The sequence below is a fragment of the Diadema antillarum genome, unplaced genomic scaffold (assembly GCF_040938485.1).
Source record: "Diadema antillarum isolate AM-2024a unplaced genomic scaffold, OU_Dant_1.0 seq00001551_RagTag, whole genome shotgun sequence".
Classification (NCBI taxonomy): domain Eukaryota; kingdom Metazoa; phylum Echinodermata; class Echinoidea; order Diadematoida; family Diadematidae; genus Diadema; species Diadema antillarum.
The window spans coordinates 459,667-478,162 of record NW_027272280.1 but is presented as its reverse complement, the minus strand read 5'-3'; the positions used below and the strand labels follow the sequence as shown (position 1 = coordinate 478,162).

At 36.0% G+C, this 18,496-nt stretch overlaps 2 protein-coding genes across 2 annotated transcripts in view; one reads left to right on the top strand and one right to left on the bottom strand.

The window, feature by feature from the left end:
- Positions 1-538: 538 nt before the first annotated feature.
- On the bottom strand, positions 539-4,270 carry LOC139710644 (iron-sulfur cluster assembly 2 homolog, mitochondrial-like). The gene is made up of 4 exons (XM_071622563.1): positions 4,115-4,270; positions 3,065-3,188; positions 1,479-1,594; positions 539-811 (listed from the first exon to the last, which is right to left on the bottom strand). The coding sequence occupies exons 1-4, from the start codon at positions 4,189-4,191 to the stop codon at positions 637-639; spliced, it is 492 nt and encodes a 163-aa protein (XP_071478664.1). The 5' UTR covers positions 4,192-4,270; the 3' UTR covers positions 539-636.
- A 6,346-nt stretch (positions 4,271-10,616) lies between these two features.
- The window catches only part of LOC139710657 (calcium-independent protein kinase C-like), a 139,164-nt gene continuing 131,284 nt past the window's right edge, over positions 10,617-18,496 (top strand). Inside the window, 2 exon segments of the mRNA XM_071622580.1 lie at positions 10,617-11,266; positions 11,268-11,306. Of these exon segments, the coding sequence (XP_071478681.1) occupies positions 10,937-11,266; positions 11,268-11,306 (369 nt within the window). The 5' untranslated portion in view covers positions 10,617-10,936.

Below are 18,496 nucleotides of genomic sequence, written 5' to 3'. Positions count from 1 at the left end.
TTGTTGAAATTTTGTCAACTAACATGACACAAATGATAGTGTCTTATTTGCAATGCTGTGGCACTGATGCAGCCTGTAATAATAGCCATCTGTATTCTCTAATATCTTCATTAATAATAATGCAACCAAATATCCCAGCTGTGGAGTTCTGTTTGCAGTAGCTGGAATATAATTGATGCATTTCTATTTGTGAGAGAAAAACCACAAAATAGATTACCCGATATCCAAACATTGATACACTTTACGACACAAGTTTTGTTGTTATCATGTATAGGTGATGAAAACATATGCTTTGTGCTTTGGAGCATTTAGTGACTGGTTTATACCTAAATCACCTTAAATGAGCAGATCTGAAGAATGCCCTTACACGGCTTCATCCAAAATTGCCTCACAGGGGTGCACACTTCACAGTTGTTCTTCCGTCATGTGCCACAGGATTTCTTCATAAGGGTCTCTCATATAGGTTGCTATATAGGTTGCAAATTGGGCAAACATTGCACACAGCTTGGCTGTAAAGAAGGCAATACAGCATGCCACACAAACTATTACCGAGATTACCACTGACTTGTCTCATGTTGCCGTAGCAACATCAAACATCGTTCCAGTTTCTCATGGGGGACGAGGTTCCCCCGACTGTCAAAACTTCAGAGCAAATGAGGCTCCACAGGAGCAGCCCATCTCAGCGCTGGGGTTGTTGATGACCCGGAAGGCGGAGCGGATCAGCTCTTCGTGGTAGTCGATCGTGGATCCTTTGATGTAGTCCAGTGACACGTCATCCACCACGACTTTGGCACCATCACGCTCGAAAACCCTGGAGGGGTGGGGAGCAACAGAGAATGGGCAATAGGCATGACGTTGCATTGGATCAAATATAGTGGTAGAGTACTAATCAAACTCTGTGGTGGTAAAGTTGTAGGCAAAAAGCAGATATCAAATTCCAATGCCAATAACAGCATATTGTTGTAAATTTTTCTCCCAACAAATCAGTTAGATCAAGAAGAGCACGACTTCTGCATGGACTCAATCTCATATTTATCAAACAGTACAAATCTATGCTTCGTGCAGTGTCAGTGTATGCAGCTTTTGACTTCATTCAGGTTATTAAATAAGTGGAAGTCAAACATGCACAATGTGCCATCTCTCTTGCTTGTTTGTCTGTGGATGCAGATCATTTCATGCACAAACGTTTTTCCTCAAAATTCAAACATGAACGACATTTTTTTACAGGGCAATGGTACTTGATGGGGGCGGGAGGGGGGTGGGAAGGGGGGTGAGAATAGTCTACCTGCCACAAATCTGTACAGTCAATGGATAGACAATTATGGGGATGGGGGATGGGAATAGATGGGTCATTTACACAAATGTCACTACCCCTTCAAATTACTTTTACATTTGCATATAGACAGTGGTGATTTGATGAATAATGACAGAGATAAAAAATAAGGTGATTTCTTGGATAAATTCAATTAACTACTCACTTGTCATCTTCAGTGATCTCAGAATCCAGCTCAAATTTGTACTGGAAGCCCGAACATCCGCCCCCTTCGACAAGCACCCTCAGGAATTGGCTGTCTCCTCCAAGCTTGTGAAGCCTCTGGGTGATAAGAAAGGTAAACAAAACAATGAGAAAACCAAATAACATTAAAGGGATGGTATAGTTTTTTGTTGAGATGGGTATTCAGGTTTTAAGTTTTTTTTGAGCAAGATAATTAGACACCACTTAGACAAAAGAGCATACAATTCAAAGAGGAATTCAAAGTTCATTAGATGAAAATCAGTTTGAAATGGCTGAGATATCCCCAAACAATGTGAAGCTAGTAAATGGTAGGGACCCACCTTATATTAGGACCACTTTGTTTTTGCTAAAGTTGTTTTTTGCATGTCTCATCCAATTCAAAAACCAATTTTCATCAAATAGACTTTTAATCTCTTAGAATTGTATGTTCTTTAATGTCTCATTTATATGGTTTCTAATTATCTGGCAAAAAGTTAAAACCTGAATCCCCATCTCAACCAAAACTATACCATCCCCTTTTAAAATATCATTAACATCACTATGACTCCAAAGTCATCATTCATCAGAATAGACCTACATATATTCATATCATTTTCAACTTAATTGGGACACTTCAGATTTAACTCACAGTCAATAATGTTCCACTTGCATGAAATGCACTAGCACCAGCAATTCTCAGTAGTTTCAAGTTTTCATCGTCGCTACTGGAAAATTGCGCTGAACCAAAATCCTTAATGTGTGTTTATGGCCATATCTAACAAGGTGACAAGTTCAATCTGTTCTCATCTACTCATATGCCTTATCTACCTGCAGTTGTGTTCTTGATTTTCATTGAAATTAAAAGGCAAAATCATATAATTGTAATACCTAAACTCACTCCGAGACCAACAAAAACCCTACTTTTACAGCCAACAGCTCACTGTAACCTAAACATAACATATCAGGGCCCCGTTGCAAGAAAGTTGCAATCAATTGCAAATAATTGCTAATTTTGAAACAACCATTCTGATTGGCTCAGGGTCTGCCCTATTAAGAAGACATGCATGCAACAATGATTTTGATTGGCCAGTGACAATCAGTTGCAAGTTGCGTTTAAACGCAAAGTTTCTAGCAACGGGGCCCAGATCAAGTACATGTAGCTACAGTTTGCATAGAAATAAAGAAAACCTGTTCAGAAGTGAAGGCATGATAAAAGCATTGATAAGTATGAAATAAAAATTCAAAGCCTTCAGTCATCAATTTCCCTACACAGCATTTCTCACAAAAAAAAGAAAAGAAACAGAAAACAAGTGTTTCTTCCTCAGTCAGATGTCATCTAGATGTTCCTTAATGATCATTTCTTGAATCTTAAAACTAGTAAAATTTAACTTTAGATCTCCTTAAAAACAACCTTACCAAGGCAAAGGGTGCTACATTAGTTACTTGCCTCCTTGCCTAGGCAACTGAATCTCACTGTTTGACAAATGAAATAAATGGGCACCTGCCCAAGCATACACTTGTACATCTGGGCAAGTGGGAAAATATTTGCTTTATAATGCCCCACCTTACCTTGACACAGCTATCACTGAGAATAAGATCTGCTTGAGCGGCCTTCGCTTCCTTTGGGTCTGTTCCTGTTGACATGCACAGTGCACTGGAACTACCAAGTCCATTCCGGTTTAACCTGTGCACTCTGCAAAAATGAATGATATGAATGAAGTTGCCAAGAACGTAAAGAAGAGAAATCAAAGAGAGCTCCACTACCGCTCTCACAGTGACAAAATACAATATGGTGTCATATTATTATGCTTACAAGAGGGCATCTTTTGGTAAATGAAATGATTGAATGTTAATAATATCAACAGACAAAATATCAAAAGATGGAGAAGGTTTGCTAACTCTTAGTGTGTCAACAATTGATGCAAATTTTATCCTCTGGCTTGATTTCTCTGCTAATCAGCTCCAAAATCGTGAATCTAACCAGCAATAGACAGAAATTACACAGGCTCCTAAATTTCTACTGTGCTGCTTTGCCATGCAAGAGGGCTTATTGGTGATTTCTATCTTTAAATGGGTTTACTTTGCATTAAGTTTTACAGGTCATGTATTCATACTCAAGATGATGACAGACTAGCATACATGTAGCTGACAAGTTAGGTAGAAAAACAAGGTAGCAAATAAATGTGAACTCTCTTCAGAAAAAAAAGAAAGAAATGTATGGTTTCAATGAAAATAAATACAACTAAACATGGAGAAAGTGTGGGTATGAATAAATACGATAAAGATGATTCCAAGCTTAATCTTAATTCCTAAAAAACAATTTGGACACTCAACACTGCTCAAGTTTTACTTATATAATTATCACTCTCTCTCCCTCTCTCTCTCTCCCCCTCTTTCTCTCTCTCTCTTCAGTCTTTAGTCTTAGTTATGTGGTATATAGAGACTAAATACTTCAAAGATTCTTTTCAAAGAAGCGACAAGATATTGATAAGAAATCGTTATTCATGATCATGGAAGACCACCAAAGATGATGTAATCAACACTCACGCGATAATTCACCCACGCGCAATTCTACGAATGGGACTGTTACGAATATCATAGCCAAATGTAATTGGTTACCTATTTTGCAGCATCACTGATGACCGTCTGCATATCAACGACAGACAGCTGAATGTCCGGCAGCCACTACTCGCCATTTTCTAACCAGTATTCCCTGGGAAAGGAACGGCAAAGCTTTAACAGATAAACATTTCTCTCTAAATCTATGTCGCGTTCATTAACATCAATTGATAATAATGTTATTCACTTCCGGTGAGCCTTTTAATTTTGAGACTGGTGCCCAAACATAGTACACTGTATTGGATATGCGCCAGAAGAGCTAACGCAACGGTGCTTCGGGTAAGAACCTCATTCCCCCCCCCCCCCCCCCCCCCCCATCCTTCGGTTGATTACTGTAGTTGTTAGTTTTTGGGTTCTTGTTTTTCTGATGAGGAGAATTGATATGCATGACCCTATACTATAAAAGTTCATTAAATTTTGACTTTTTAATAATAATAATAACAATAACAATAAAGGACATTTATATTGCGCAGCTACTATAATAATATACTCTCTTAAGCTTACTGCGCATTACAAAATGACATGCATACAAGAAATTCAAACAGAAACTACATTACTTCAAGAGATGACTTTTTAACCTGGCCTTAAACTCATTAATTGTAACTGCTTGTCTTACAAACAAAGGGAGATTATTCCATAATTTTGGTGCATCGTACAAAAATGCCCTGTCACCAAGAATAACTCTTGATTTCTCCGATGGATATTTCAATAATGTTTGATCCCGTGAACTTCGAAGATGATAAAATATTTGAAATAATGTTTTTAACTCTTCAAGTTCCTGTATGTACACTGGTGCTGTACCATGAATAGCTCTATATACAATTAGCAGAGCTTTAAATATGATTCTCTGCTTTACAGGCAACCAATGTAATGCACGTAGTTTTTAAGTGGTGATTCATGAGCGTGGATTCTACAAAGTACTTCTTTTTCAGAGACATTCCTTTGCAATTGTTCACCTAGAGTTTCCTTCTGAGATGATGATTTAAAAGGAAAGGGATTACAATTTAGGCCTTGAATTTCTGATTTAAATCTTAGCATTACCTCATTCCAGCAAAAAAATTAATAAAAAAAAATATAACGAAATCTCTGCCTAAGGTGACAGTGACGATGACACTATAAAAGTAATCCTCCTCCTCTGCCTAATCATCATTAATAATGATGATAATAATATTAATATTGATAATAATGATAATAATAATAATGATAATAACAACAATAATACTAATGATAAATAAGGTCTTATTTACCAAAGGTAGCCTCTTCAACACTGACGTTTTTTTCCTCTATTGTTAAAAAATATTGTTATGATTACGATGATGGCTCTGATTGTTGATCATTACATACCATGAACCCTTTTGGGCTATTATAACATTTTTTTTTTTTGAACATAGTAAACCAAGATGTCATACATTAATGGTTTATTGATCATTAAATTTTGCAGCGGATTGACTGTGAGTTTAAAGTTCAAAGTTCTAATTTATTTTCATTTCCATCAAATAAGAGAGAATATGAGCAGATCATATTTGTGATAGTTGCAAAAACGTAAATAAACAAAAAATACGTGTGATAATGAGTAGCAAAAAGTTGCGTCTGATTTGCAAAGATAGAAGTACATTGAGACAAGATACATATTCTAAACACTAACAAACTAGAATCATTTAAAAATCATACATCAATAGTGGCAATATACAGCTACGCAAATCACTAACTCTCATTTCAAAAAAAAAAAAAATGGCAGAGTTGTGTCAAAAAAAAAATCAAACCCGCTTTATCTATCTATATCTATTCAATAAAACACACAAACACACTTTTTTTGTTTTATGATATTCTTTATTTGAGTTTCATTTAATATCATGTCCATGTTGACAATGAAATTAATATGAACATCAACAAAAAAGCAGCTGTATTCTTCTTTCTTGTGCTGCTAAATCATTTTTTCCAACATACAATACAATATATTTTGAGGGTTTTTTTCCAAATCATACCATGTTTATATAATAGAAATAACATGAAATTCTGCATAACTCTCAGAAAAAAGCTATCTTGATTAACCTAATCAAGCCAATCCATATCTGCCTTATTACACACACACACACACACACACACACACGCACACACACACACACACACACACAAATTGTGCTGCTAAATCACCTTTATTTTAAACATAGCTTTCTCTTCTTCTTTTTTTGCAGAGCACACGCTATATACAAAAAATTATATCAAATTAAGCATAACTCTTAAAGGAAAAATGTCCTGATCAACTTGATCAAATCAATCAATATCCGCTTCATTACATAAACTCTCTTACACTCCCTTGAGAATACAGCGTTTCCCCAAACTTGTCATAAACTGAAAAAAAATCATGCTTAAATTAACCAAACAAAACTCATCATTATTATTTAACCTATCAACCTACCCCCTTGTACAAAACAAAATAACCTATGTGTATATTATCAAAACAAATCGTATTCCTACTTACAATAACCCCCTTAACTTACACACCATTACTCTACTATACCTAACTACATCTACCTAACCTCGACCATCCTCACTTATTTACACTAACATACCCCCACCCCCCCCCCCCCGGAAACTTATACTCTCAACCCACACCCGCATGCAAACACAAAGCATCAACAGAAACAACAACAACAAACTTACCCACACGCGCTCACTCACAAACACAAACACTCGCACACCAAATCACAAGTGTGGTATCATGGTTACATGTTTCCTAGACAGTGGACACACACCAAAAAAACGGAACTAACCAAACGTTTGACGTGGGAAAGAAAAAAAAATGTGACCACCATAATGCTGATAAATACCGATTCCTATATAAACATTAATACGCCACAAGCCGAAACTGACCATACATCTGACGTGGGGGAAGAAAGATTAAAAAAATGACATATCATTCATACCATCAATGTGGACACCTATCCCTGCCAACAGTGTGGATAAATCAATAAAAAATCAATCTCTATAGAAAGCTTCAACTGCTCCCATTTTTTTTTTTTTTTTTTTGGAAAATGAAACCCAAGCTTACCTGTTTTCACCGCAATGTTCTTTTCCTCCTCTATAAAATCCAAAGCAATTTTCTTTATCTTTTCCCTCTTGGGTAACTTGTTTGTTCTCTTGACCGAAATATTACAAATGTCATCAAAATTATTAGAGCATTCACACATTTAATTCGATTTGAACTACCTCGTAAGCCCTAGAAAATATATCTCTCCATTCGAGAGCTTTTAACTCAACTAAATCAAAATACTCAATAAGAAACTGCCATATCAGCTTTACTTTAACACAATCGAAAATATATGTGAATAAGTTTCCCTTTCCAATTGGCAATAAGAACAAAGATTATCATTCACAAAACCGAACTTGAACAAAATGTTCCCTTGTGTATATTACCCCGTGTAACACCTTAAACTGAAATTACCTGTGTTTACTAAGTATAAAGTCGTACTTCGAGGTCTAAGTTTCTAATTTCCTTATCACTGAAATTATACTTCATTTCACCATGTCTTATTTCCAAAGTATACATTTCTTGTAAATCTGTAACAAAATACTCATACAATATTTTTGACTTAGTATTTTGGAATTCTGATATTTTACCACGCAAAACCTTCACCTGTATATCATAAGTTGATACATCAATTTGCTGAAACCATACCTGTATGGGCTCTTTCCATTTCTCTGGAAAACATTATAAATATCACTTATCTTACAAGTACATCATTTCCCATAATTCCTAAATTTTGAAAATGCCCAACCTGTTTAATAAAACCTCTTTGTAAAATATGGTGATACCCTTTTCATATAAATCACAATCAAAAATACTCTTTCCTTTTATACAAATATTTCTACTATTAAATATCACTGGGTTCATCACTTCATCTTCAAAATTCCTACATTTATCCATTTCCTGCCATGCCTTAACCATTTCTATATAAAAAGGTGCGATTGGATTTGTCAGTGTCAATCTAGACCAATCATAATCACATAAAACACACACACACACACACACACGCAAAAAACAAAAGACACACACGTATACACACAAACCATTAAAACAAAACAGAAAATTAGGTCAGGGCCATGTACCCCATCAGGATCAGGGTGACTTAATATAAGAGATCCATGTAGTCATCATTATAATATAGACTAATTTTGCTTCTAGCTGTGACCGATCTGAAAAGATCATCGAGACATCATCTTCTGGTGTTTGTTTGTCTCTCTTTTTTTTTTCTTTGTGGAAATATTTGAAACCTTATCATGAAGGACTTTTTTTTGGAGGGACAAACGTCTTCTGATTTAATTGAAATTATTTTTTTTTTTGGTTCAATTTGTTTTATCGTAAGATTTTATTCAAATAATAGATAATAATAATAGTGGCTACTTGTATAGCGCACAGGTCCACTTTTCAGTGCTCATGGCGCTTCAAAAATGAAAAGATATCATATATTTACATGCATATACATATTCAAACATTTCAACAAAGAAGAAAATGGTAAACAAAAACAAATATATACCAAATAAAGAATACAACATATACCAATTAAAAATACAATATTGATCCAATATTAATGGCAATAGCAGCAATTGCGTATTAATACGTATTATTAAACTGTCATCTATATAACCCAGCATGAAATGAATAAATCGATAACGATAAATAGGTTTATTATTAGGTTTATTATTACGTATCATTACGTATTAATACGTTTACTGTCATAAACGTCATGTTGTTTATGTCTTTCGAAATCACCACATCTGATATTACATTGTATTGAGTTTCTTTTATAATGTGACCTCGTAATGTGTGATAATGGTCTAAGATCAAAAATTAGCTTTTACTATAGGCTGTAGAAGAGCCACTTGTTTATGAATCCAACAATTCAAGTTTAAATCTTGATTCTGTTAACGAGGTGGACTTAAGTGACAAAGTTCGATGATATACACATGAGTTTCAAGTGCGGAAAGTCATTTACTTGATTTTAAATCTATTGTTCTCCTCTACACTAGCAATAGTGATTGAAAAAAAAATGCATGATTGATAGTTATGATTTGAAGTGAACGAAAAAAAAATACAACTTAATTACCCTGCAGAAGAATTGATCAGGAGTTTATGATTTAAATATAGGCCTACCACCCACACTGCGCTTAAATCACGTACCGATATAACATGAAATGAGATGAAATGAAAAATTTGATTTACCAAACAATAACATAGGGCCTACTAAACATTTCTTCAAAATAGTTAATAGTTAAAGAACACTGTTGGTAAAAAAGAACCGGCAATAGCGTGCAGGCTAGTCGAGGCTCAAGTCCTTTCAACAAATAACTGTTGCAATATTAACAGGAGCAATGATATATATTATATTATGTACATATTTACAGGTTTTCATAGGAAATTATTTATAAATTATTAGATAAGAAATACTTTCGTAATGATTTCCGAAAAAGCGTTATAAAGGGTATTTATAGTTTTTACAACCTGTGGAGAATCCTCTCCAAAGTATACTGCCCGCATGTATGACATGGTGTGTTTATCAGTTTCAGATCTTTTTTTTTTTATGGTTTAGGCCTATAATTCATTTTTTTAAAACCTTGTATCACAATCACGCTCAATTTTAATACAATAATCGGAGACATTGTGCGGCAAATTTTGATGAATTAGGTCAAACATTACAGTTCCAATGGCAAATGTATATCAATCTAATAATAATCTATAAACATCTAGCATTTGTAAACTACAAAATAAAGGGCCAGTATATGCCCTCTAGGTCCTTTGAAACAGAGATTGCACGCACTAATTTCTTTTGTACAACAAAAAATACAGATTGAAGATATGAATGATACTGTACATCCCCAAACTTCTAGTCCATGCATATATAGTAAGTGGTGACCGAAAGGATATAAGGGTGTTGTGGACTGTTAGTGTACGATTTGTCTTGAACAAGTAGGCCTATACTGAAAGTATCGAAGAACATGCGAATTATTTCTCGAGTCTGCATTGTTTCTTTTTTGTTGTTGTTCTTATGCAGTGTCTTACTTTAAAGCAAATGAAAATATAAAGAAACAAAAAAAAAATCCCCCTTCCTTTTCACAGGCGGTGCATGATGCCATTGAGGTACAAACAATTTGTACCTCCATGATCATGATGCCAATAAGCGATGTTTCTTTTGGCCTTATTGACTCATAGATGATATCACCACAACTCTTCTCTCCTCTCACAAACTTTCGCGCTTTTTTTTTTTGGTAATGATTTTAGAAGTCATTATATATCCTTTCAGATCTCATTTGAGGCAAAACATCAGTCAAAGGGCGCGTTTTCTTTCCCCAGCGACCAAAAAAGAGCAGAAAACCGAACAGTACAAAACACCAAAGAAATGATTGGTACCAGTCTCTCCAGACGTCTGGCATGGATTGTGGGAAGGATTTTCATAAACAACAACAATAGACAGAAAAAGGTAGTCGCTGACATCCCCCCGATCTGCGAAGATAGTCAGCGACACAGCTGGGAGTTCGCCACCCGAAGGCTGGGGCAGTGCGAATGGTGTTATGCTCGGAGAGTCTCGCTTACTCCCTGTGTGCATGCTGAACATCGTTGTATGGCATTACCGTAAGTGTATTCTCCACTGCTTTGGACAACGGAAATTGATGGACGGTCGAAGAGTTCTGCAAAATCCTCACATACAGAGCTGCTTTTGCCTTGCAGGCGCTTCGGAAGGGGCACAGAACCCACTGTAGAACAGTCCCTAGGACTTGCTTGTTCTATTTTGAGGATATACGACAAAGGATTCAGCTCGCAAAATGGTGGTTTTTAACGGCACTCTCCGATTGAAGGTTTGCGAGGCGGTGGATCTGAAACCAACCGACTTCGCTACGCGCTTCTCCAACAAAGATGCGAGCTCCAAGACGGTTACCCTAATTGATCCCTTCGTAGAGGTCAGTGTGGATGATTTACATATTGGGAAGACAACCATCAAGCAGAAGACATTTTCACCGGCATGGAACGAGGATTTCGAGTCTAAAGTGCAGAATGGAGAGAATTTAATTTTCACAGTCTACAACAACTCTATCATCAAGTCGGAATTTGTTGCAAACTGCACAGTGGCAATTGAGGATCTGCTTCAAAAATGCCAACAGTAACAAAAACGGATCCTTTTCTTCTGATATCTGGGTAAGAACGAGGCTTTTCTCTGTTTCTTTCTTTCATGTTATTGTACAAAATATTAAAGGATTTTATATTCAACTCAAGAGCAACAAAAATCCGATCTTCAGATCAGAAGCAACAAGAAACATGAAGTGCCCTGCAGGCTGGGTGCAGCAATAGCAAAGCCAAAGGTGTTCTGGGTATGATCTGGAGAAAGGAGGTGATCATCAGAACTGGCACCGAGAAAGTCAGGCACTGATCTTTTTTTTTTCCTTCTTCTTCTTCTTCTTGTTCTTCTCCCTGTGTTTGGAGACTTTACATCTACAAGCTGTAGTAGGCCCCACATTAACCATTGTGTATATGCTGAAAGGCATGAATCACAAATGTTTGTTAAAGGTCTACAATGTACTGTGTGCATACAATCACAACAATAGGTGTTCCAATCATGTCAATTCATATATGATGCTACAAATTGTATCCATCACCTGTGTGCCTTGTTGAATTGCGATCATGGACTGTAGAAATCGTCTTTCCTTACAACTTAAATCCATCACAGGGTGCTACATAACTTTATTTTACCACTTGCCCAGTCGGGCAAGCAGATTTTCAATTTTGCTGCAAAACACTTGCTCGAACATTAATTTTACTTGCCCGAAAAGAAAGTCTAAAATAGAAGGACATAAAACAGAAAATCATGTGTTAATCGAGGGTTTGATAAAAACGCAATCATTTGAATAAACAGCAAACATTGACTTGCACACCTAAACACAATGGATTAACAATCTTGGTCTGATCAAGTGTTGCCGTTGCATTGCTTTCGGGTTTCTTCACGAAACTGTTCGAAAGTTGCTGAAATGAAATATAAAGTGCATTGCATCACTAAAAAGCCATCATCTTTGGGCTTCTGTATGGTTGACTTTGTGGGTTTGTTGGGGGAATAAGTACAGATGTACAAAAAAAACAAGGTGGCTTCAAAACTTTTTGCTTGCCCAATTCGGGCAAGCATTCATTCTTATTGTTCAAAAATACTTGCCCGAATTTGATTTTTCACTTGCCCCAGGCAATCGGGAAAGTGCTTTGTATGTAGCACCCTGCATCATTTATTCCATGTGAAGTAAAAAGCATCTAAAATCTATAGATTAAAAAATCATTTTGAGGTGCTTAGAATTGTTTCCATGAATAGAGATCAATTATACTACATTTACCATTAATTACTTCCCACAACAGTTGTGTACATCTAATCTTTCCAACTCTTTCTATCATGTACACAGGTCACAGGCACATACTTGTATGCAACATGAAATATACAAATGTACATACTGTGTGGATACACACATGTGATGTGCACATATCTATACACACTTGTATGCAAGGCTCAACACCTAGGGCCACTGAAAGAAAATGTTTATACTGTACTTTATAGTGTAGAGCTGTGTTATATGACACATGAAACTAGATAAATATAAATAGCTTAATAGACTGTCACAGGAGAAGTAGTAGGAGGTACCTAGATCCAGGGACTTTGATTGCTCCATAAACTACATTACTCTCCCTCACAAAGCTAGTACATGTACCGTATGTAGCTCAAGTAACGAGCAAATAAATAAATATGGAAACGACAGTGAATAGTGAAAATATCCTGCAAACAAGTATGCAGTGTATACCATGATATTGTTGTGTTATCACTTGTGCACAGTTCATGTGTTCATAGCCTCCACTATGACATTGAGTTACAACGTTTGATAATTTTTTGAACCCACACTGGACTATATTCATTGAAGGATGAAATTAAGTTGCAATGAGCTTGCTTTCTACATTTTTGTTTTTTACTTTTGTTTGAGGATAGTACCATATCTAGAGACGACTGTTCTGTGCTCGCTTCTTTACTATCCATTGATACACTGTCTGCTCGTCAAGTCTTTGAATGTATACAATTACATTAATTGTTGCATAGAAGGGGCTTCAATTCTGTTTGATTGAACACGGGTGAACACTGAAAAACATACAGATGAAGCACCAAAATAAAGCAATTACTCAGTGGCATTGGCAATGCAGTGACTGCAGTTGTCATAGGAACACACAAAAACTAGTCAGCATTGTTCTAGAATCAATATTGTGTGCTATAGAGTGTATAAGAAAGATAAGAAGTTCTGCCAGTCCACAGTTAAAGAAAACATCAGTCTTGGAGGCAGCACAAATATTCTCACCTCATGACTAGGCATGGTGAAGGTGGTTTGTGCTACAATGTATAATCCTGTATGTACATCCATTGAATTATGAGAGACATTACGTTTATCATGTCCCTGAGAACCTGGTAGAATTCCTTGATGTCACCATAGCAACATGATGATGATCAATGTAGAGAGGGAGAACAAGAAAGTGATAATGATATATTTCTGATACATTTTCTAGATGAGGAAATACTTTATGAATTGAAAATATGAAAATTGAAAGTATCTAATGTTTTCAAGAACTGTCAGTGACAACAAATGAGGAAATTATTTGTCATCTTTGATTTACATTGTAGGCTAATGATGCATCCCCCATACCTCCTCCCCTCCGCAAATATGTCCTTTATCATTGGGTATTAAATATGATTATAATTCTTCAATGTGGTGATATATAAAAGTGCCCATTTAGTGCCATCCACAGTTCTATTCTTGTCACGATTTATGAGAATTGGACCATTTGACATTGTAGAGGTTCTATTTTGACCTTAGAACAAAACAAAATCATATTGATTCACACATCCTGAATGAACAAAAGATGAGAGAGGATGTGGAAAAAATCATACCAGTGATATGGCTCTTTATTGTGGTTATAATTAATGTTTGTAATATTCAGGCTCCAAAGCCCATTGTTTCTGCAAATTCATCTCCCTGGGACTGATGCAATCTGTAAATGAGGATGCTACTGATTGTTTGAAGGGTATTACTCACTGGAAAAGCCAGGCCATGCCAAGCATTGTTTTTGGTTGAATACATTGTTTGCAAAACAATTGTCACTGACACCGACAGTATGATAACAACGATGATAATGTTTGGCAACATTGTAATTTAATGGAAATGATGAAAATATAAATGAAAATCATTTGAATCAAAGTCAGGGATAGCAATTATGAATTGGTGATAATCATAATTGTAACCCTGGGGGTCTTCCAATAGTTTTAGTCACATCTGATCTAAAGTAGTACCAGGGCACAATTGTATCTCATGAGTTAGAAGGCAAGTACAGTATTGGTACAATGTACTATGAAAGTGGAAATTTTCGCAGTGTGGAAAGTTTAGCCCATTTCACGCAACCACAAGCTAGCGCGAAAATAAAAGCATACTATGTGAATATTTTTGCGGTGCCGTATATGAATATGTTGCGTGCAGTATGTTCATAGTTGGTGTCCTGATTTTGCGGAATTAAAAACACGCAAAATTCGTCTTGCCCGGTTGAGCACAAAAAATAACATACGCAAAAATAACCACTTTTACAGTATTGCAACAAAATTTGTCAATTCATACTACAATGTACAAATTGTATTTGGACATGTTAATCTCTGTCATTCTGATAATCATAAGTTAGATTGTGTGCGTGCATGGGTTCTGGTAATGTTGTGTGTGTGCAGTACTAACTCATATCTTTGCACGCTGTACAATACATTGTTTCGGCATGGCAGCACCACTTTTCTGTTAATGGATGAAAACATACTAGTGTTAAAGCAGTAGCGCAGCGTGAATTTAAGATGCCACAGATATGTTTTTGAGCCGCTCAGCGTGAAAAATTTATCACGCTAAAGTATTGATGTTTACAGTAAGCTGAAGAAAAACGGATGGATTGACCTGCTCAGCTCGACTTGGCCTCAGTGGTTGTGCTGATCTTATGAGGGGTCCAGCTTCGACTGAATTTAGAAATAATTACGCTTGGAACTTGACAGAATGAGATCAGTGAAACAACACATTCTTGAAGAATGAACAATTGTTGCTAATTGTAGCTAGCGTAGCCTTTGTTAACCGACAGAGAAATCGTGAACACAGCAGTGCTCAAAGTAGGGAGATGGGGGCCCCCCTCAAGGAAAGAGATTGAATGATGATGTTAGTCACTGATTGCTCAGAGAGCGGGGCAAACATTCTGTATGCAGAGTTGAGGAAGCAAGTCCTATATGATATACTAATAACATTCCCTGAAAGTGTTTTATGTAGAATGATATGAAAAGTGTGTGTGTGTGTGGGGGGGGGGGGGGGGGGGGGGTATAGATCCAGTACATACTTTGATTTCAAGCCATCCTAGGGCTGTAGTGTAATGGAAAGACACAAGGTGGAAAGGAAAGAGTGCGTGGTTTCAGAGCTGACAGGCAGCCAAGCGGGGCTTTATAACCCTGTCAAAGGCAAAGACAAGACTATCATGTGCAACAACAATGGAATTTGTAGAGGGTGGTTCTAGGATCAGGGTTAGATGACAAACTTGCAGAGTTATAGGATAAACTACAGCTGTATGTACAAGATATGGTAATTACAGTACATACCAGTAATAAATAAAACTAAGTTATTTTGAACTATGCAGTTGATGTGATTATTTGATAATTCAGTATTATAAAGAATACAGTTGACCATGCAGGCATGTTGCTAGAACTTGTGTGATCTTGCGAAGTCTGTGAAGTTACAGTTCTTTACTCTGTAACATATGTGTATGATATTCTCATACCATTGGCGTACATTGTGCAGCGAGAGGAAAACCGCACTGCAGTGTCTTCACACATTAGAGATTGTAACAAGCTAGAACAGGTGTGTACAGTGTACATTGTATGTCTGTAGTCAGCTTGAGAACACCGGGTATGTGTCAATACAGCACACACAGACTATAACACATTGTAAACAGTTTACCCATACATGTATGTATAGGACTAGTCTCGATGCACAATATAACTGGGACTGAGCTGATTTTTCTGTAACACACATTTCTCATTAGACACCTGCATGAGTTTACTCAAGACTAGTCTTCAAAATCGATGAGTTAATGAAATATATTTGTATCATAATTTAATTCTGTTTGTATAGCATTGGGACTAAATGAAATGCCATAAGAAATTATATCCAACGTTTATTTTCCTTTGCTTATTAATGGATGTTTGTTGCAAATTTTGATTATGTAATAGGCCTACATACATGTAGTGTGAACATATATGCTCTCTACATTGTATATATCCCAGCTGCTCCCAAAATCGTATGTAACAAGATGATTACCTTGTAGAAAGAAATTTAAGAATGTGCAATTGTAGGCTACATTTTGCTTATCATTCTTCTTCATAAATTCACATCATAAGCCTTCTTGAGGGGATTTGTTTTTATTTATTTTGTGTGCTTTTTAAGCCCCTATAGTCTTCCAAAAGAATTAGTCTAAAAGTTTTTAAGGTGCATTATCTGTAATTTTGGTTCATCTTGAAGCAATTGAGATTTTGGCCTTGAACTCACAAACTTTTTTTTTTTGGCAGTACAACCAACAACCTCTTGAATTTTTTCCAACAGTGCTTCCTGTAATAAGGGCAGTGAAATTTGTTAAGTGAGGCTTTTTGTGTGTAGTATGAAAAGTGAATGTACAGTATTGCTGTATAGCAACCACTTGAATGTTCTTTTCATGTCTACTGAGGTGAGAGAACTATGATACAGTACCTGTCAGACCCCCCCCCCCCCACAACCATGCCCTTTTAAAGATGGCACTCAGCTACTGTATCATTTTCTAGAAATTCCCTGGATGAAAACGAAAGAGCTATTCAGTGATCTTACAAAGTAAAGTAGCATTCCCTTGGCTGAGGGTTTTTTGTTTTGTTTCTTTGTACTAGCGGGATTGTTTCTCTCTTTAAGTAAGATGTGGGTCATTATTATCCATCCCTAACGAAACTGCAAAGTGAAGGCAGCCAAAGTGGCGCATAATGGAAATTCAGATCATGTATTGTAATTTGGGAGCTATCGTTTTCAAGCCAAGTACTGTGGGATGGGTCCCATGACAGGATTGTGCATTCAGTTTGGATTACAAAATTTTGTAGCCTTCAATGAATATTATCGACACTGTACTTCATGCTATAATTGTACGTCATTATAATTTTTAATATCATTCTTCTTCTTCTTATTATAACTATGATTATTTATTCAACCGAGAGACAATGCAGTACATTATTACAAATACAATGTACAAGACAAAGATACACCAAATGATACTGAAATATAATAGTACTATGAATAATCGTAATCTTGTTGATGGTGTTCATTATTTTTTGTCATAAATACAGGCCCTTTGTGGTTTTGTTTATTAAACAGCTTTTGTTCATAATTCAGCGTGGGATAAATTTAAAATTAATGCCGAATCAGTGGTGCTGGATATGAGCATACAATATACAGGCATGTGTGAGGTCAGGATGTCTTTATAAAGTACACTTATAGGCCATATTGCTCTATTTGCTTTGGATCTGAGTCATAATAACACATTCAAATTCAGGAAAAAAACCTAAACCACAAAGGTTGTATGGGGGGAAAAATGTCAGTAAGGGCATTTACCACCTGATAAACTTTTATGTATCATCAAAACTTTAGAGGGCTATGCCATTTTGTCATGCATGGTCAATTTGAGGATTTGAATATGCTTTTTGGCATATTTTACTACTTGACTCATTTAAACTTTTTTCTTTCTTTTTTTTAGTAGAAGAGGCTAGCAATTTCAGAATATTCGTCTGTGTTTGTGTACAATTGCATGTGTTTGTGTATAAAGTGAAATGAGATAAAATTTGTTTTTATTGGAAACTGATATGTGATCAATATTTAATACCACTGATGAACCCTTGTCCAACTAGTTTTATAGTTAATAAACCACTTTTACTTCATAAATAGATACAGTACATTTAAGCATATAATTGGTGAGAGCAAAATGAATGAGATGATAAGTGTGTTACAGAAAAGCATTGTGAACCAACTCTGTAATGATGCCAGATGTCAGTTTAGGTGAAAGTTTATGAAAAAAACAAAACAAAACAAAAACATGCTGATAATGTAGCAGGGAAGTGCATTATTCTGTAACTTACCCAATTTTTCTGTGAACTTTAAAATGGAACAAAAAATATACAGCACTTGCAGCAGCTTGAGTGTTTGTTTGATGTTTGTGTATGTACAATGTGTGTGATTAATGTCCTACATGTCATACTGTACATTTACTTAAAAAGTGTAAATATATTCAGACAG